The sequence below is a fragment of the Lithobates pipiens genome, unplaced genomic scaffold, assembly GCF_037356315.1.
Source record: "Lithobates pipiens isolate NorthernLeopardFrog02 unplaced genomic scaffold, aLitPip1_a1.2 Scaffold_22, whole genome shotgun sequence".
Lineage (NCBI taxonomy): Eukaryota > Metazoa > Chordata > Amphibia > Anura > Ranidae > Lithobates > Lithobates pipiens.
The window spans coordinates 302,814,697-302,835,527 of NW_027507784.1; the positions used below are offsets into that span (position 1 = coordinate 302,814,697).

The 20,831-nt window shown below is 45.2% G+C and overlaps 1 protein-coding gene across 3 annotated transcripts in view; it reads right to left on the reverse strand.

Annotated features, from left to right (window-relative positions):
* CLUAP1 (clusterin associated protein 1) overlaps positions 1 to 20,831 on the reverse strand; it is a 228,223-nt gene that overhangs the window by 1,973 nt on the left and 205,419 nt on the right. For all 3 annotated transcript variants that reach the window (XM_077449275.1, XM_077449276.1, XM_077449273.1), the window contains exons 10-11: positions 3,314 to 3,424; positions 1,683 to 1,732 (exon numbers count right to left, since the gene is read on the reverse strand). In XM_077449275.1, the coding sequence (XP_077305401.1) occupies positions 1,683 to 1,732; positions 3,314 to 3,424 (161 nt within the window). The remainder of the gene's footprint in view (positions 1 to 1,682; positions 1,733 to 3,313; positions 3,425 to 20,831) is intronic.

Consider the following 20,831-nt stretch of genomic DNA (forward strand, 5'->3'; position numbering starts at 1 on the left):
AGCTTTATGGTTTTATTACAATTGTTGTGCTGAGAGGGACTATGGAAGGAACTATTCAGGAGAGTGTGTACCAACCTGCTTGTTTTCGCTGACGACATCAGGGTTATGTATCGTGGCAGGACTGGCTCCCGCCTCCTCATACTGACGGTGCAGAAATATAAGCAAAACCAGCTATTGAGAAACAACTATCACTTAAAGCCCATGTTCACCTTTCTTGCATGTTCTGCTATCCCAGCTGTGCCCCTCCCTCCCTTTCTAGGCTGAGGTACTTACACCAGATGCATTAAAAACAATGCATTTCATGGTTTATTATTGAATATCTAGTTGGATGCATTTATGTCTTTAATATCAACCTGGAATGCACCTGTTTTAGGGCCAGTTCACATTCGATGCAGTTCCGTGCGCTTTTTTCTGCACTAAAAATGCATGCACAGTGTTTTCCATGTATTCCAATGGCTGTAGTTCACACCAATGCAGTCAGTTCCGGTCATTTTTTGCACTGGAAACTGACTGGAATTGACTGCACTGGTGTGAACTAGAGCCATTGAAATACATAGACAACATTGTGTATGCATTTTTAGGGCCAGTTCACACCACAAAAATGCACTCGTATGTTCTGCATTCGTTTTTGCTTACAGTTAACACCTGACACAGTTCCAGTGCGTTTTTGATACAATTTGCTAAGTTCCAGTACAGTTCTGTGCAGAATAAAATGCAACACGCCCTACTTTTTTTCTGCACCGGAACTGACTTCACTGGTGTGAACTAGAGCCATTAGAATACATGGAAAAACACTGCATGCATTTTTAGTACGGAACTGCAACTGGTGTGAACTAGCACTTAGTCCAACTCAGACTGGTATTTCAGTGTTTGGTATATGCTGGTGTAATAAAAACACCATTAACTTTTATATTAGCAAGTGTATGTGTAGGCCTTTGATCACTTCAACAGGGTTTTGCATTCCAATACTATTGCACTCCAAGTCTATTGGAGTGCAGAAGCAGGTCAAATGCAGGTTAGAAGGAGGTCACCGACAAGTCAAATACTCCTGTCAATGATCTGCAAATTCTGATGGCAAGAGCTTTGTCACCAATTTTGCACAAAGCCATAACAAGGGGCCCGCTCTCCACGGTGGAATTTTATTTACTCCCTGAAGTATGGAGTTGTAATTTTTGGAGTCCTCAAAAAGTTAGCAAAGTCAGTAGGAAGTTCCACCCACCAGACTCCACCAAAAACTGTTTTAGGTGTGCTGACCTTTGATTATACATGTAGGCTCAATACATTATTTCGATCATTACATGTCATTATTTTCAGCAACTAGAAAAATAAAAGTTACATGGCTGAAAATAAATATTGTCATGGAAGTATAAAACCTTTGTATAACTTCGTATGAGGCTGTTGAATTCTATGAATCACTATGCGCAGCAATTTCCACCCATGGCGTTTATCCTACCAATTTTTTTAGTTTTCTCTGAAGTCAAACCTATACATAATAACCTGATCACTAGATGGCAGTATAGCATGCAAAAAGTATACATTAGATTGATTACAAGTTGTCAAAAAGACAAGTTTTTGTAATCCAACAAAGCAAATAATTAATGTCCATTTACTGTAAATCATCTTTCTTTTTGTAAATGGCTAATACGACTGTCTGAAGGTTGCTGTGTTTAAATGACACGTACCTCGTCACTGTCTCCACCGACCATTGTTCCCACAAAATGCGTTTCCCTTCCTGTAGAAACACAAATTGGATTCCTTAGATTACAGGCGATTCACCAATCTGCACTTCAATGTTTAAAGCTGTAGTTTAATCTGCTTATAGTTTACCTTCTCTGGTTCCTGCCTCCTCTCTGATCAGCATGCTAATAGAATTTAAATAAATCCTGTTTCCATTACATCCCTTATTTTAGACACAGTCATGACATCATGTGGTGCTTTTCCATGCAATGCAGGCAGATAGATCATGGCTGGTAGGAGGGGCCGGCAGAGTGCTGTATATAGCTTTTTGAAATCAGCATAGTGCTCACCCTGCCACAGTATTGGCCCTCGGTTGTATACAAGCAGTGGGCTGGCTCTTGGAAGAAGTTACACAAATATAAAAATGCGTTGATGAGTGGATGTTAGTCTTCAGGCATACAAAGCTGGAATTACACTCTGCATAGCTCAGTGAGCAGATATCTGAGAGCTGATTGGAGGGAAGGGACACATCCCCCGTCACACAGGAACAGAGTGGAGGATGTCAATCAATTGGAGGTCCCTCCCGTCACCATTTTTCTCTTGGTGTCAGTAAAATATGTCAGAATTTATTCATATTGATGGCAGAGGAACAAAGCAGAAACAAAAGTGACACTTAGTGCTCTGGATTGAGACAAGCACACACGAGGGATATGCTTTGTTCATATTTCATGTCTGAGGTTCACAACCACTTTAAGCAGCATTGACACCTGATGCACTTTTTATGTCAGGTCAGGATCACTGTAAAGTACGGTAGTTCTTAACTTCTTTAACATTAGAGACCCACAATTATCCAATAAATCATCATATCCCCTCTGCCAGACTGTTAAAATCATCATCATAACTAGAACTAAAAGAACAAGTATGACTACAGGTAATGTTAAAAACAATTTTTGTTTAACATATAGATAGCAGGGATTGAAACAACTGAAAAACAAAATACAATTATTATCTGGAGCACAAGTCCCACTAGTTGTAACTGGCTTTGTGTATTTGTGATGTGCGTTTTTTTTATAAATAAATATAATAAAATCCCCATGGCTTACAAACCTCAGATGCAGGAAAAAAGGCCACCTCGCAGTCTGGTGGCCAGAGCCTGTATTCCAAGCAGAGTGCATGATCTGTGCCCACCAGGGCTCATTCACTGACCTCAGTATGGTTTGGCAGTTATTCACTATAGCCGCCGGATCCAGCATGTGTGCACTGGCTGGAATATGCGATGCAGAACGACTGAGTGCTAAAGCATTAACAGGAAAGGCCCACCTGAGTTAAAATCATTTTCTACCCACCAGATTAGCTTTTGGGTAGAGAGAAAACAAATGATGCTGTTTGGTGTCAGTGTCATATCAGAAGCATCTGAGGTTTTTATTGAAATGTATAAATCCTCTTTAAGTATACCTATTAAATTAACAGCTTGTCAGGAACGGCAGTGGAAGCAGATGCCAAGTATAACACACCTTTATGTAACACAGATGTCACTGCAGCTGCCTCTGAACTAGTGATTATGTAGTTACTGTTAATCTAGTATTTCTTTTCCCTCTATAGGCGCTACGGTGTGACATGTTCACATTGCAAATACCTTGAGACATTATCCCTCTCCTTATCGGCATCTTCCCTGGTCTGTCATACTCCTCCATATCATCAGAGCCCTCGTCCTCCTGGATCTCACTGTCTGAATCTTCATTGCTGTCTGGTTGGGTGAAAAAGACAGATATGTGAGGTGTCAGGGAGGTAATATAGTGTCAACATAAATGTAGCTGCTTCCACATAGACATTCATAGCTGAACTGCATTGCATTAAATGGTTTGGAGTCCGACATCAGAATTCTGCCTCTCAGGCATAAAGTTGACCTCTATGAATGTGATAAGCAATTCACCTCCAACAAAAATGTTTAAGAAAATCTTCATAAGAAAAGTAGATGTAAACCTTAAAGGACAACGGTGCCTTTGTTTCAACAATATTGTTTGAGCAAAGCACACTTAAAAGAGAAGTATGGGCTGTAGAAAAAAAGAAAATTATACTCATTTAAATTTATGCAACTTCGATGCCGATGCTGTATCTGTCACCCGCCAGCTCTGCACACAATGCTGATTGCTCAGTTCTCCCCTCCTCTCTGAGCAGAGAGCCATGAATGTTAGTCTCCAGTTCTCTGCTGTGCCCCTTCAGGGCTCACTGGAGTGCTGGTCTGTGGAGGGGGTGGAAGGGGCTGGCTCAAGCTCTCAGTGGCTCACTGAGAGGCTAAGCCAGGTCCCGGTCCAGGGTTCTGGGTGGATTCCAACCATGTGGTCAGGATCTTTTTCAGAGCCTGGACTGGCTCTGTGATGCCAGTTGACACTTGCCTGCTGTTGACTGAAAATGGTTCACAGGAGTGCAAAACTTACTGCACTCCTGTGATTCATAGAAGTATACCCAAAACGGCCTTGTCTACACTTTTTTTAAACGCTTGCTGACCAGCCGCCGCAGTTCTACTTCAGCAGAATGGCACGGCTGGGCAAAACGTTACCTTACATCGCTTTGCTTTTTGGCCACTAGGGGCACGTGCAGAGGTGATCAAATACTACCAAAAGAAAGCTCTATTTGTCGTAAAAAACGCGTAATTGTCAGTTAAAGTGACGCAGTGCAGAATAGCAAAAAATGGCCTGGTCATTGAGCAACAAAATCTTCCGGGGCTGAAGCGGTTAAAAAACTACTATTATTACTAAATATTACAACTTTTTTCCACATAAACCAAGATTTTGTCATGGTCTGCCTAACTTAGCTCCGTTGCTAAAATCAACCAAAATGGTGGCCGCTTACATCATTACTAACTGGCCTTCCAGACTCTTGGGGGGAAATGATCACACAAGTGGTGCTCTTCTGTGCTCCACAAGTCCCAGTATTCAATGCTCTCTGCTTTTCCTGTAAGGCAGAATTCACACAGCTGTATCGATCTGTGCAGAAACTTGCAGCCAGCATGATCTTGTGTAAAACGTTGCTTATATACTGTCCACATGTAATCTTTGTGCTACAATTACATATGTACAGTACAGCATAAAAGGTCCCTATTGGCCGCTGCCCAAGACCAACGTGTAAATATCAACAATGGTGCCGCTGATTACACACACACTAATGATATTTACAAGTCAGCCCTGAATGAGTCCCTCATGTGGCAGCAGTGCAAGGTCATCCTGCTCATGTGCTGTTGCGGCACAAATTATTCATTTAGGACTGACAGGTGATCATCAACAATGTGTTAACTACACGTGGTTGATATTTACACATCAGCCTTTAGCAGCGACAGCAGCCATTAGGCTCCATGTATTATGTACAGTGTACGCATGAAAACAATAGCACAAAAGTTCATAGTGTAAAATATGGTCCAAATGAAAGCCACGGAGGTAGCTTTGCTCTTTATTTTTTTCACTGCTGAATGCACTGCAACATTACACTGCTAGGAGCAGCTACGTGAATGCTATAGATGTTGATAATGCTGCATACTCATGAACTGGACAAATCTGTATGCTGCGTTTTAAGCACTAATAGCGTTGAAAGCCCTAAACATTTAGAAGCTGACCATTTTACCTCAGCAAAAGAGCGACAAACCTGCTTCTGGCATTACACATTCAGGTAAAGCTGACTATACCCAGTAAGCAAGCAAAATTTTGATAATCTAAAGCCGCGTACACGCGATCAAACAATCCGGTGGACTTGACAATCCGCCCGTGTGTGGGCTTTTTTACCCAAAAGTCCGGCGGACTAAGAAAGTCGTTTTGCACCTAAATATGTCCGTCGGACTCGCATTTCACTGGACAATACGGCCGTGTGTGTGCTAGTTCGCCATACTTTTGAAATGAACAGACTTTTCCCGCCCGGAGAAAAGGCCGTTCATTTTGAACGCGTCTCCAGGTAGCCGGGACCAGCAAAGGAGGCGTCGCTGGCCCTGTCACCTGGTATGGAGTTAAAGGGGAAGCCCAAGCCGAAAAAACGGAGTGGGGGTCCCCCTCTAGGTCCATATCAGACCCTTATCCGAGCACACTACCTGGCCGGTCAGGAAAGGGGGTGGGGACAAGTGAGCGCCCCTCCCCCTTCCTGAGCCGTACCAGGCCGCGTGCCCTCAACATGGGGGGTGCTTTGGGGAAGGGGGGGCCAATGCTGGGACTGCGACATCATAATGGGCGGGGACATCATCCGATGATGTCCCTATATAAGTCGCCGCACGGCACGTGCCTGTCATTGTGGCCTGAGACAGCGACGAGGCAACAGCTCAAGAAGAGAAGAACAGAGGAGAAGAACAGAAGGCGGCGACAGAAGACCGGGCCACTGCTTGTAAAAGAGCTAGAAGAAGGCGCGGTGGCCCGGCAAGAAGAACCGAAGAGGGAGACAAGACCCCCGAAGTCGGAAGAAGAGGGCGGCGAAGAAGAAAGCTGGGCTCCTCCGCTAGTAAAAGAGCTAGCAGAAGATAGCGGAGGAGTCCGGCGAGAAGAGCTCCGAAGATGGAAGAAGACCCCTGGAGCTGTGCAATAAACTATTTTAACTCTTGTGTGTTGTGTTTTTTTTAATGTTTTTTCACAGGTGAATGGGTAGGGGTACATTGTACCCTATACTCATTCACATAGGGTGGGGGGGGGCCATAGACCCCGACAACCAACGGCCAGGGTTGTCGGGAAGAGGCCCTTGTCCTCATCAACATGGGGACATGTTGCTTTGACCGGCCGGATAGCGTGCTCGGATAAGGGTCTGATATGGACCTAGAGGGGGACCCCCATGCCGTTTTTTCGGCGTAGGGTTTCCCCTTTAACTCCATACCAGGTGACGGGGCCAGCGATGCCTCCTTCGCTGGTCCCGGCTACCTGGAGACGCGTTCAAAGTGAACGGACTTTCCTCCGTGTGTGGGCAAGTCCGTTCATTTCAAAATTCATTGCAGGTAGCTCGTTCGGAAAGTCCGTCGGATAGTCTGATACGTGTGTATGCGGCATAAGGGTCTCAACCAACCAGCGTCCTCTGTTCATCCCACCCACCTGTTAGCTGTCCGGTTGGCAATGTTTCCTTTGGTGCATTGAAGATTTTTAGAGCACAACAGTACTTGTTCCTCCATAGGAACCTGGATGGTGATGGTGCAAACAGCCAACATTGTGGGGTTAACAGGGTTAAGTAAGGCAGACCTGGGCAAAATCTTAGTTTATGTGGAAAAAAGGTACAGGCTCTCCTCACTTAACGACCAGGTCGTTCAACGAATTGGTTGTTAAATGAGGAGCCACAAGGAATCAATATTTTAAGCATTCTTAACTACTGTACTGTACTTTGTGAAAAAAAGGTCTAAAACACAAAACTCCAGCTCAATAACACCGTTTTAATTTGCATAAGTACAGAACACAAACAAAAATTCTGTACTGTACTGTACAATACAATGATGTACAGCGTTCGGGTGGGGAGAGCTGATCATAAGTCTGAGCGGTCTTTAAACAGGTAAGTCGTTAAACAAGGAGTATGTGTATATAGTGTTTATATACGTAGCTGATTTAATAAGTGTGCTAGACACTATTACAATATTGTCACCGCCTTTTAACCACTTGAGTACCAGGTAATTTTTACTTTACTTGCTCAAGAAACTCTGTACCCAATTCAATTATATATATATATATATATATATATATATATATATATATTTGGAGACAGAGTTTTCTTTGATGGTATTTAATAACTGCTGGATTTATAACTATAAAAAGAAAAACTATTTTTAAACCCCTCCCCTCCCAAAATTACACTTTTTCTAAGAATAAACACGCCAAGGTGATCAAATTTTTTGGAAATGAAGACACATCACAAATATTTTCCAACAAACTTACCAGATAGCCTGCAAAAATAAAATAAAAACAAAAAAACAAAAACAAAATCTTACCGTCTAACAATTCACTTTAAAAACAGACAGAGCCCTTAGACCCCTTTCACACTGGGGCGTTTTTCAGGTGCTTTAGCGTTATAAAAAGCGCCTGTAAAGAGCTTGAAAGAAGCCTCATCTGCAATCCCAATGTGAAAGCCCAAGTGCTTTCACACTGAGGCGTTTTTTAGGCACTTTAGCTTAAAAAAAAGCGCCTGTAAATCACCTGAAAGAAGCCGCAACTGCAAACCCAATGTGAAAGCCCGAGTGCTTTCACACCGAGGCGCTGCGCTAGCAGGGCGCCAAAAAAAAGTCCGGCAAACAACTTCTTTGCAGCGCTTTTGGACCCTTTATTTGACCACTAGCAGGGGTTAAAAGTTCCCTACTAGCGCTCGAAAAACGCTCGTAAAGCGCCGCTAGTTTAAGCGGCGCTTTACAAGCGTTTTTCAGGTGCTGGCAGTGTGGAAAGGACTCTTAAAGCACTCGGCTTTCACATTGGGATTGCAGATGAGGCTTCTTTCAAGCGCTTTACAGGCGCTATTTTTTAACACTAAAGCGCCTGAAAAAGACCCCAGTGTGAAAGGGGTCTTAGTCTATTCTCTGCTATATGTGCTTCAATTTGGAGACTCTTAAAATGATAGAGTTAGGACCGCAGTTCACAGAGAAGCCTTGAAGTAGGCTCTGTGGCTTACACATATACACTATATTACCAAAAGTATTGAGACACCTACCTTTACACATTAACTGCAATGGCATTCCAGTCTTAGTCCATAGGGTTCAATATTAAGTTGCCATTAAAGTTCATGTGCGTGTAAAGGCAGGCGTTCCAATATTTTTGGTATTATAGTGTATTTGCAAATGTGTGCAAATAAAACCCTCTGTTTTTAATGTGAATTGTTAGACAGGGTCACTTTATTCTTTTGCAGGCTAGCTGGTAAGTGTGCTGGGAAACATTTGTTTGAGATGCGCATCACCCTTCTGTGTGCACCTTACTGCAAAGGCCAGTTATAAGTTGGGGTGGTTGCCACTTTTTTGTACCAAGGCAGAAACATGCTGGTATCAAGGGGGTACATAAGGGAGCTGGGACATTATGCACTAGATACAGCAGCATTATATTGTAGGTCATACACAGACTGAGGAAGAGATGAAGGGGTTAATGTACTGGTTAGATACAGTGTGTGTAGGAGAGGAAAGGGGCATGAAAGGGTTAAGCTGATGATTCATTCATGCTTTCCCCAATCACAAGTAGATTTGCTGTAAGAGGAAGAAGAGGGATCAACACTGTAAACAACTGTATGTAATCACTGTGATGCTCACATGGTACCCTGTCCCTCTGATTGGCTTGGTACAATGTCTGTGTATAGCAAGCCTTCTAATGATGCCTCGGTATACAGAGATTAGAAGGTGGAACAGCCACACGACAGCTATTACAGTAATTCAGTGCTGTTTATAAACAGCACTGGGTAAATAATGGGCCTTTAATCCACCGTTTAAACATGCACCCTGGTAAACAATGGATTAAAGAGATGTCACTATCTCAATGATGCCAAATCAAGACAAACCTTGTAAAAGAAGAGCGTATATACTTCCTTTATTTTCAGGCGCATGCATTTTCATAGAATGTTACAAATTCTTGCTTTTTTTAATTTTAAACCTCCAGGTTGGGGGTAGGCCCTCACAATCCTCCTGTATAATATAGGACTGTTTGTACTGCATTGTACATGATGACATCAGAGAGCTGCAAAAGGTCGGCAGTGAAGTATAGCAACTTTGGGGAGCCAGTCATGTGAAGAGAAGGAAGCCAATAGGAGCGAGGAATATTGCATTTTCTAATTATTCCTGTCTGCCCACATAACCTGCTGTGAACCCACCTGCCAAATATAGGAGATGCTTTGTGTGTATATGACAAACAAACGAGGGATAAAAATTGTGTGAAAAAAATGTGCTCAACCCATTCCAATGAGCATGGATACTCCTTCCCTCTCCTCTTCTTCCACTTCCCCTCTACCTACCCAATTCCCTACTATGCCTTCTCCTTCATTCCCTTCATTGATCTTACAGCAATTCTAAAGTAATTCCTTTAATAACAAAATTGTCATAATTATAGGACTCTGACTCCAATGTCCAACTGATATGTTGCTGCCTGCTTCCATGTTTATGGCTCCCTGCCTCCAACACCCACTGTAATTGTACACAGCGGAAGTCTCTCAGCAGGTTTGGCCCAACGATTCATAGCCGAGACCTGCTGATCAGCTGTGTCCAATCACAGTCCAGAGTGGACAATCAACACAGGGCTCTGTACAGAGGGAATGATCTCTCAATTTCTTACCTCTGCAAAGAAGGTATAAGAAACAAATAGATCTTTAGTAAAATAACAGCATACAATACACATTGTTAGGCACACATTAAACCCCTTATTAGTACAGTGACTGTATCACTGAGCACTGCATTAGTATCACTGGTGATTTGAGAGGCAATTAGTCAGTTCCCCCCACAGCATCAGTTAGTATCAGATTTCCCACCACACTAGTCCCAATATAAAAGTTGCTAATCTTCGCCATTAGTTAAAAAAAAAAAAAAAGATTATATATAAAATTTTAAGAATACATTTTGGGCATTTTTTTGGGGGATATATTTTAACAGAAAGTAAAAAATAGGATTTTTGTAATAGCTTACCTGTAAAATCCTTTTCTTGGAGTACATCATGGGACACAGCCCTAAGTAATTACTTAATGGGTTATAAGCCACCTTCGGGTGATGGACACTGGTATACCCAATCCAAGAAGTTCACTCCCTATATAACCCCTCCTCCTTCCAGGGGTACTTAATTTTTTTAGCAAAGCAATATACTTAAATCCCAAAAGAGGGGAGGGACCTCTGTCTCCCATGATGTACTCCAAGAAAAGGATTTTACAGGTAAGCTGTTAAAAAAAAATACTATTTTCTTTATTGTACATCATGGGACACAGACCCCTAAGTAATTACTTAATGGGATGTCCCATAGTAATGCTACTTGAGGGGAGGGAGACACAACCCCCAGACTTGAGGACCTATACTGCCACCTGCAGCACACTGCGTCTGAAGGCAAGATCTTCATATCTTCATTGAAGACCAAGCTGCGCCCTTACAGATCTGAGGCATGGAGGCTTGGTGATGCACTGCCCAAGAAGCACTAACTGCCTTGGTAGAGTGCGCCTTAACTTGAAAAGGGAGGAATCTTACCCCTTAAAATCTAAGTTTGAATTATAACTTGCTGAATCCACTTAGACACAGTGGATTTTGACGCTGCCTGTCCTTTATTAGAACCCTCTGGCAGAATAAATAACATATCAGTCTTACGAATCTGACCAGTTGCCTTTAAATAGATTTTCACTGCTCTCACCACATCAAGACAATGTAGTGACCTTTCTTCCCTGGAACATGGTTTTGGAAAAAACGATGGCAGGACAATATCCTGGTTCAGGTGAAAACCTGAAACCACTTTTGCCAAAAAGTCTGGACGAGGGCGTAACACCATTCTGTCCTCATGAAAGATCAAATATGGCTCTTTACAAGAAAGTTCAAGTCCCAAGGGTTCAAGGGAGGTTTGACTGGCGGATTAAGCTGCATCACCCCTTGCATAAAACCCCAGATTAAAGAATGTTTATCAAGTGGTCTTTGAAATAAGGCCGATAAAGCTGAGACTTGGCCTTTAATAGTACTCAAGGCCAATTTCATTTCTACCCCTAACTGTAGAAACGCAAAAATTCTGCCTATGATATATCTCCGAGGGTGACAACTCTTGGATTCACATCAGGAAACATAAGCCCCCCCCCCAGACCCTATAATATATAGTTCTGGAAGCTGGCTTCCTTACATTAATCAAGGTAGAGATAAACGTGGGCTTTCCGGGTCAGTTCTTCAGAATGTGGGTTTCAATAGCCAAGCCGCTAAATTTACAGACTGTAAAGTAGGATGGAATATCGGTCCCTGTGAGAGCAAATCTGGCCATAGTGGGAGGGACCATGGGCCCGCCACTGCCATCCTTATGATTTCTGCATACCATGGGCCATGCTAGTGCCACCTGAATTACCGGCTTTCTTTCCAGCTTGATCCTGCAAAGAAGTCGAGGCAGCAATTGAATGCATAGATCAGTGAGAACTGATCCCACAGGGTCACCAACGCATCCATTCTGCATGTGAGTGGATCCCTTGTTCTGGCCACAAAGTTGATTAACTTCATGTTGAATCTGGATGCTAAAAGATCTACATCCGGAGTCCCCCATTTTTGGCAAACAGCCAGAAAAATGTTGGGGCGAAGAGACCATTCCCCTGGGAATAACTGCTGGCGATTCAAGTAGTCTGCCTGCCAATTCTCTACTTTCGTAATGAACATTCCTTTCTGCCCAAGTTAGAATATGGTTCACCTCTCTCTGCGCTGAGACTCTTGGTGCCCCCTTGGCGATTGATATAGGCCACAGCTGTGGCATTGTCTGATTGGATCCTGACAGGACAATCCCGTAACCTGAAAGTTCAGGCCTTTACAGCCAGACGCACTGCCCGAATCTCTAGGATATTGATGGACAAGGTTTTCTTGGCTCTTGACCACTGTCCCCGGACAGTTGTCTTTCTAGTACTGCTCCCCCAAGCCTGAAAGTCTGGCATCTGTCATTACCACTTTCCAGATAACTGGTCTGAATGCTTTTCCTTTCATCAGATTCTGAGTTATTAACCACTAACTGAGGCTTTGGGACACCCTTGGGGACAGCTGCATTGGCAAGTCTAAAGCTTGAATCATTTTGTTCCAAGCAGATAGGATACTGTTTTGCAACAGTCTTGAATGGAACGGGGCCCAGGAACCACTTCAAATGAAGCTATCATGGTTCCTAGCAACCTCATGCAAAGGCGAATGGAGGGATCGCCTTTTGACCTGACCATCCGCAATAGCTCTCTTATGGACTTGATCTTTGCCTGAGGCAAGAACACCTTTTCTTGGGCTATGTCAATGACGAGACCCAAGTACTCCAGCCTTTTTAGCGGTATTAAGGAAGATTTCTCTAGGATGAGAATCCAACCCAAACTTTCCAGGTACCTGGTTGTAATGCATATGCTTTGTTTCAAACGAGCCATGACTGGTCTATTAGCAATAGATCGTCTAGGTACGCCACGACTGTTATGCGCTGTGCCCTTCACCTGGTTAGAGGTGGGGTCAGCACTTTTGTGAACACCCGGGGTGCTGTAGCTAGCCCGAAGGGCAGGGCTAACAAACTGGAAATGCTGCCGCTGTACCCCAGCGTTACTGTGGAGATGACCCATCAAAGGGGTACACTGCTGATGTTCCCCTAGACCTCCGGTCCCTTCAGGGGGGAGAAAAGAAAGCATTTTGGCAGATTTCTTTACCCGAGAAAAAATCCCCCTGCACACGCTGCTGTGGCCACACAGAGACTGAGCTTTACAGTGAAGACAACAGATTAAGGTATGTGCACAGACTCCCTCCAGTGGAGAATTAAGGCATGACAACATTTTTTCCCTAATAGAAGAAAGCATTGGTGGATTTTTAGTTCCTAAGTTTCTTTAAGGAATTACCTTATCCCCCACCGCAGGATTTTGCTGAATTAACAGACAATCCAACCTTCACCCATCACGGCGGGCTGCGTTTAGCAAACCTTCAAGGACCGGGTCCCTTAATAACGGGGTTCCATTACCTTTGACCCCTAAAAGCACCCCACCAAGAAAGCTTTAGGTAATGTAGCATGACCTAAGCCCTGGGTCCCGGGGTCCCGACCTACAAAGAGAGGCGTTACAGGCAAAACTTTGTGCTTCGGATACGAGGCCCAGGTACCATTGACTTTGGCCTCAGTGGTACTTTGGATGAATCTGGTCTATGGAGGCTATTTAAATCCAGCATGGATCCCTCCTGGAGCTCCTCAGAGCACATGTTCACTCGTGACCAACACCTTAGACACTGGCGAAAAAACTGATGTGCTCCTGGAAGGAGGAGGGGTTATATAGGGAGTGAACTTCCTGGATTGGGTATACCAGTGTCCATCACCTGAAGGTCACCTATAACTCATTAAGTAATTACTTAGGGTTCTGTGTCCCATGATGTATGATAAAGAAAATATTATTATAATACAGTAATCAAAAAAATGAAAAACCCAGTGGTTATCAACTACCACCAAATAAAAGCTCTATTTGTGCGAAAAAATTATTTAAATTTTGTTTGGGTGCAGCGTTGCATAGCTGTGCAATTACCAGTTAAAGTAGCGCGTTGCTAAATGGAAAAAATGGCCTGGTCTTGGGGGGTGGGAGGGGGTAAAACCTTCCAGAGATGAGGTGGTTAATGCAGAGAATGCAAAAAATAAAAATTCTACCTTTAGAACCACTTTCACAAAATACTGTTGCTCTCCTGTTTCCCCATTCCACAGGGGCTACATCTCTCTGAAGTTATTCTCCCCTAACCCCGGTTTCTAGGATGAGATATCCCTGGGATTCTTTTTTTCTAGTGCGCATTGTGAGTTCAGGAACATTATGCTGAATGACAGCCTTGTGAGGCCTTCTATACACACACACATTGTTATTTTGGGCACAACATGAAGACTATGCATTATCTCTGTTGCTGTCCTGTAAATTGTTGAAAACTCAATAAATATTATCAACAAACTTGTGCTCTATTGACGTGAATGTGATTTCAGCATGTTCATTGTTACCATACAAACCATGGCTAAATGGTTTACCATTCAGGTAACCTTTACTGAAAAATCTGAAATATTCTAATTCTCTTAGACCAGACTGATACTCGGCTCTGCTTTCCGGTCTCTAGGTCTGTGCCAAGTCCTAGATGTCCTTGGGAACTATAATGATCATTTCATCCTTTCGTCAAGTCTCATCTATTATGGACATTTCTCTGACAGACAAAGGCAACTTCCAAGAGGACTAGAAGCCTTTAACCCCCCCCCCCCCCAGTTCTTCATCCTCAACTGTTTACTTCCCTTCATATCTTCGCCTCACTTTTCTGATGATTTAAAATAAACACTTATCTGACAACCTTGACAGAGGCATGAAAACACAGAATATTTTTTTCTTCTAGTTTCAGTCCATATCATTTCTGCATGTTCTGAAAGTAATTGTTTTTTTTCTTCGTAGCTCTTCAGTTTCTTAGCTACATTCTTTTAAAAATGTTATATAAAAAGAAAAAATTAAAGAAATGGCACAAAAATGCAATTTTCCTGTGTATATTGGAAGAATCATCAGGCAATATGCAGTGTGGTAAAGAACATGGTCTTAAAACCATACTCTAGTAGATGTACCCCCTAAAACTAATTACATTTAGAGCTCTATTCATAAAGCAACAATGTACTTTACAAATGTGCACTGCGATCTGCGTTTCACAGCGCAACCTAAAAATCTGGTCTCTCTTACAATTACGGTGTTCTCTCTGCAGCAAAATAACTCTGCGGGTCACTGTAGGCTCAACACCACGACCATGCTGTGGAGTAACATTGTGGTACTCAGTGGAGAACCACTTCCTGCCTAGACAGGAAATGCCTGAAAAAGAGTGCTGCAGATTTAAAAAATATTGAAAACTACATTTAAAATGGCATTACTACATTTATCACTTAAGGACCAAGCCTCTTTTTGACACTTGTTTACAAGTTAAAATCTGTTTTTATTTTTGATCGAAAATTACTTTGAACCCCCTAAACATTATATATATTTTTTCAGACACCCTAGAGAATAAAATGGCAGTCGTTGCAATACTTTGTCACACAGTTTTTCTGAAAGCACATTATCAGTAGAATAAAAAGAAGGTGCTACTGATTTTTTAGACCCCGCGGTATTTGTGGAAATGTTTATCAAACCAATATAGTTGCAAAAAATACACTAAAACCATTATTAGCAAATAAAAACACAGCAAATTTTACAAAATTCCTACTACCGTATATACTCGAGTATAGGCCGACCCGAATATAAGCCGAGGCCCCCAATTTACCCCCAAAAAAACTGGCAAACTTATTGACTCGTGTATAAGCCGAGGGTGAGACATGCCTGTCCATCCCTGTGTGTGTGTCCGTCCATCCCTGTGTGTCCGTCCATCCCTCCCTGTGTGTGTGTGTGTCCATCCATCCATCCATCCCTGTGTGTGTGTGTCTCCATCCATCCATCCATCCATCCATCCCTGTGTGTGTGTGTCTCCATCCATCCATCCCTGTGTGTGTCTCCATCCATCCACCCATCCCTGTGTGTGTCTCCATCCATCCACCCATCCCTGTGTGTGTGTGTATCCATGTGTGTGTGTGTGTGTGTGTGTGTGTGTGTGTGTGTCCAGCCTACCTTTGTCCCGAGCCTCCGTCCCGTGCCTTGCCTCCTTGCCTCCGTTCCGTCCCGTGCCGTGCCTTGCCGTTGTGTCGTGCCTTGCCTTGCCTTGCCTCCGTCCCGTCCCGTCCCGTGCGGTGCCGTGCCTTGCCTTGCCTTGCCTTGCCTCCGTCCCGTGCCCTCTTCGGCGGCCATTGTAAAATTCAAAAGCCGCGCCTCCTCCTTCGCCTGTGATAGGCGGAACACTGAATTTCCCAGCAGCCTGTGTTCCGCCTATCACGGACGTCGTATCATCCTCGTCCGTAGTACGAGGATGAGCGGATGCCCGTGATAGGCGGAACACAGGCTGCTGGGAAATTCAGTGTTCCGCCTATCACAGGCGAAGGCGGAGCCGGAGGCGCGGCTTTTGAATCAGAATGGCCGCTGTCTGTCTGCTCGACACGCTGATCGAGCGGGCAGACAGCGATGACTCGAGTATAAGCCGAGGGGGGCACTTTCAGCCTCAAAAAAGAGGCTGAAAATCTCGGCTTATACTCGAGTATATACGGTAAATATAAAAGCTTAATCTGTATTGAGTTAATAACAAATATTTTAAACTTTTAAATTGCGCCTCTTTGCGAAATGGTGAAAATCGAACAGATGCAAAAGTGTAAATATCAAAATTTCTCTAAAAATCTGAAGATTTAATTTTTCCCCTACAGCTTTCAGAATTTGAGAAAGACCCCCCAAAACTATATATTTTCTGAAAGCATATGGCCTCTAGCATAAAAATAAGTTGCTACAGCTTTTTAAGACCCTGCGGTATTTGCGCAAATGTTTATCAAACCAATATATTTGTTAAAGATACACTAAAACCATTATTAGCAGATAAAAACACACCTAATTTTACAAAATTCCTGCTAAATCCCTACTAAATATAAAAGCTTAACCTGTATGGAGTTAATAAATAACAAATATTTGTAAATTTTAAGATGTGCTGCAACGGCTGCACAGGTATATAGCTGCTGTTCCCAATCTGACATCCATGTGGGTGTGGATAAATGACCCTGAACGCAGACAGTGTGAGCTCAGGGACATGCAGGCGGACCTACAGGGATGTAAAATTGGGAGCAACGGCTCTGTTCGTGCAGTTGCTACATCCCAAATTACATAAATGGGACTGCCTGCACAGAGCTACACCAAACAACCATATTGCACAGAGTGGCCCCTTCCTCCTTTTCTGAGGTCCCCCGTGGGTGCTCCCCACTCCTCCTTTTCTGTACCTGCCCCCATACCAAGTCGCTTGCTATGAGGGCAGACATACAGGCCCGCTCTCAAGGATGTTTGCTTCCATAGACACACAAAGCATGGCTTGGCCCCCTGCCCTGTCCCCCACTCACAGGATCTGACTGTCAGCAGCAGGGGCCAGCAGCTCCCTTAGCAAAGCCTGTGAGAGTGGGGAGAGGAGAGACCAGATGCAACTGGGCACAGCATTGGATTAAAACAGAACTCAGGGGTGCGCAAAGCAAATGTTAAAATGTTTTTTACTTTAATGCAGGGAATGCATCAAGCTAAAAAAAGGTTTTACCTTTAGAACCACTTTAATGCTTATAAGGTTTACATATATTTTAATAATATTATCTCTTGAGCAGCTAAGGTTTGAATCAGCCAAAATGTATCCCTACATGGTGTGGGACTACAAATGTTTTCCCTCAATTCCTGTTTCAGAGAGTACACGGTCACCGGAACAGAAAGTGAGTGGAAATCTCCAACGGGAATATATTCAGCAATAAAAAGCAGATACAGGTCCTAGTCTTCTCCAGTTTACTAAAATCATGCACTTACTACTGAAATGTTCTTAAATTTCTCTTTACTTCCTGTCTCAATCACCAACTGAGACAAGAAATAAGTTGAAATTTCCCAACAGGTGATCTAAAACTAAACAAAACTGGACAAAGGTTCCTCCCATTTCCTGAAATCTTTCCCGCTGCCATTCCTCGGTCTGCACCTCTAAATTTGACCATACACTATTAGAAATTTTTTCTGAATTTTTGTTTTAAGAACACTTGACCAATTTTCTAAGGCCGCGTACACACGCGCGGACTGTTTGCCCAACCTTCTTCGTCAAACAGTTTCGGCAAACAGTCCGCTCAAAATTTGAAATGAACGGACTCGCCCACGTAAGGCGGAGGCAAATCCGCCCATTTCGAGCGCGTGTACAGGTAGGTGGGGCCCGCGAAGGAGACCTCGCGGGCTCCGCCGCCTGGAATGGGCTTAAAGGGGAACCCCAACGCCGAAAAAAATCGGCGTGGGGGTTCCCCCAAAGTCCACACCAGACCCTTGTCCGAGCACGCTACCCGGCCGGCCAGGAAAGGGGGGCGAGCGAGCGCGCCCCCCCTCCTGAGCCGTACCAGGCCGCGTGCCCTCAACATGGGGGGGTGCCTTGGGGAAGGGGGGGCCGCGCGGCCCCCCCACCCCAAAGCACCTTGTCCCCATGTTGATGAGGACAAGGGCCTCTTCCCGACAACCCTGGCCGTTGGTTGTCGGGGTCTGCGGGCGGGGGGCTTATCGGAATCCGGGAGCCCCCTTTAAGAAGGGGGCCCCCGGATACCGGCCCCCCACCCTATGTGAATGAGTATGGGGTACAATGTACCCCTACCCATTCACCTGTGAAATAAAGTACAAAAAAAAACACAACACAGGGAAAAAATATTTTATTGCACAGCTCCGGGGGTCTTCCGTCTTCGGGGGTCTTCTCGCCGGACTCCTCCGCTATCTGTGTGTAGCTCTTTTACTAGCGGAGGAGTCCGGCTTTCTTCCTCCCCGCCGCCGGCCTCTTCTCCCGACTTCGGGGGTCTTGTCCCCCTCTTCGGTTCTTCTGCCGGGCCACCACGCCTTCTTGTAGCTCTTTTGCAGGCGGTGGCCCGGTCTTCTGTCGCCGCTGCCTTCCGTTCTTCTGTCGCCGCCTTCGGTTCTTCTGCCGGGCCACCGCGCCTTCTTGTAGCTCTTTTACAGGCGGTGGCCCGGTCTTCTGTCGCCGCTGCCTTCCGTTCTTCTGTCGCCACCTTCGGTTCTTCTGCCGGGCCACCGCGCCTTCTTGTAGCTCTTTTACAGGCGGTGGCCCGGTCTTCTGTCGCCGCTGTTGTCGCCGCCGCCGCCGCCTTCCGTTCTTGTTCTTCTTCTTGTTCTTCTTCTTCTTCCCCAGGAGATGTTGACTCGACGAGCTCTCCGGCCGGAATGCCAGAGCCGCGCTGTGCGGTCACTTATATAGTGACAATGGGGCGGGGTCACATGGTATATGTCACATGGGTTGGTCACATGGGTTGATGTCACATGGGGACTATGACATCGTAAGGGGGCGGGGTCACCATGTGACCAACCCATGTGACATATACCATGTGACACCGCCCCATTGTCACTATATAAGTGACCGCACAGCGCGGCTCTGGCATTCCGGCCGGAGAGCTCGTCGAGTCAACATCTCCTGGGGAAGAAGAACAAGAAGAAGAACAAGAACGGAAGGCGGCGGCGGCGGCGACGACAGCGGCGACAGAAGACCGGGCCACCGCCTGTAAAAGAGCTACAAGAAGGCGCGGTGGCCCGGCAGAAGAACCGAAGGCGGCGACAGAAGAACGGAAGGCAGCGGCGACAGAAGACCGGGCCACCGCCTGCAAAAGAGCTACAAGAAGGCGCGGTGGCCCGGCAGAAGAACCGAAGAGGGGGACAAGACCCCCGAAGTCGGGAGAAGAGGCCGGCGGCGGGGAGGAAGAAAGCCGGACTCCTCCGCTAGTAAAAGAGCTACACACAGATAGCGGAGGAGTCCGGCGAGAAGACCCCCGAAGACGGAAGACCCCCGGAGCTGTGCAATAAAATATTTTTTCCCTGTGTTGTGTTTTTTTTTGTACTTTATTTCACAGGTGAATGGGTAGGGGTACATTGTACCCCATACTCATTCACATAGGGTGGGGGGCCGGTATCCGGGGGCCCCCTTCTTAAAGGGGGCTTCCGGATTCCGATAAGCCCCCCGCCCGCAGACCCCGACAACCAACGGCCAGGGTTGTCGGGAAGAGGCCCTTGTCCTCATCAACATGGGGACAAGGTGCTTTTGGGTGGGGGGGCCGCGCGGCCCCCCCTTCCCCAAGGCACCCCCCCATGTTGAGGGCACGCGGCCTGGTACGGCTCAGGAGGGGGGGCGCGCTCGCTCGCCCCCCTTTCCTGGCCGGCCGGGTAGCGTGCTCGGACAAGGGTCTGGTGTGGACTTTGGGGGAACCCCCACGCCGATTTTTTTCGGCGTTGGGGTTCCCCTTTAAGCCCATTCCAGGCGGCGGAGCCCGCGACGTCTCCTTCGCGGGCCCCGCCTACCTGTACACGCGCTCGAAATGGGCGGACTTTCCGAGCGGGAACAGTCCGCTCATTTCGAAAGTACAGCGGACAGGCCCACACACGGGCGGACTGTTCGCTCAAACACGGTTTCAGCGGACAGTTTTTCGGAATTTCCGAAAGACTTTGTCCGTCCAACTGTCCGCTGAAACTGTCCGCTGAAAGCCCACACACGAGCGGACTGTCCGCCCAAACACTGTTCAGCGGACAAGGTTGGGCGAACAGTCCGCCCGTGTGTACGCGGCCTAATTGTTAGCGGGGTCAACTCAACATTCATTTTTAATCCTAGCACTGAGAAAATTAGAAGCAGCGGAATGGAAATTTTTATCAAACTAATGAATAACAGTGAGTGTGGTTTTCTTTCAGCTTATTCACTCCAAGATGGAATGCTAAAAGAAAACCAAATTTTTAAGTACTTTCAAAAGACATTCATTAAGTTGTCAGATGTACAGAGAATTTTAATTTGAAAATCTACCAGTACATGGGATAGTTCAAAATTGGTGTGCCCATACACACACAAAGAGAAGAAACAATAGAAAGGGTGTGAGAAAATCATATTAAAGTGACTTTAAACTCTTACTTATACC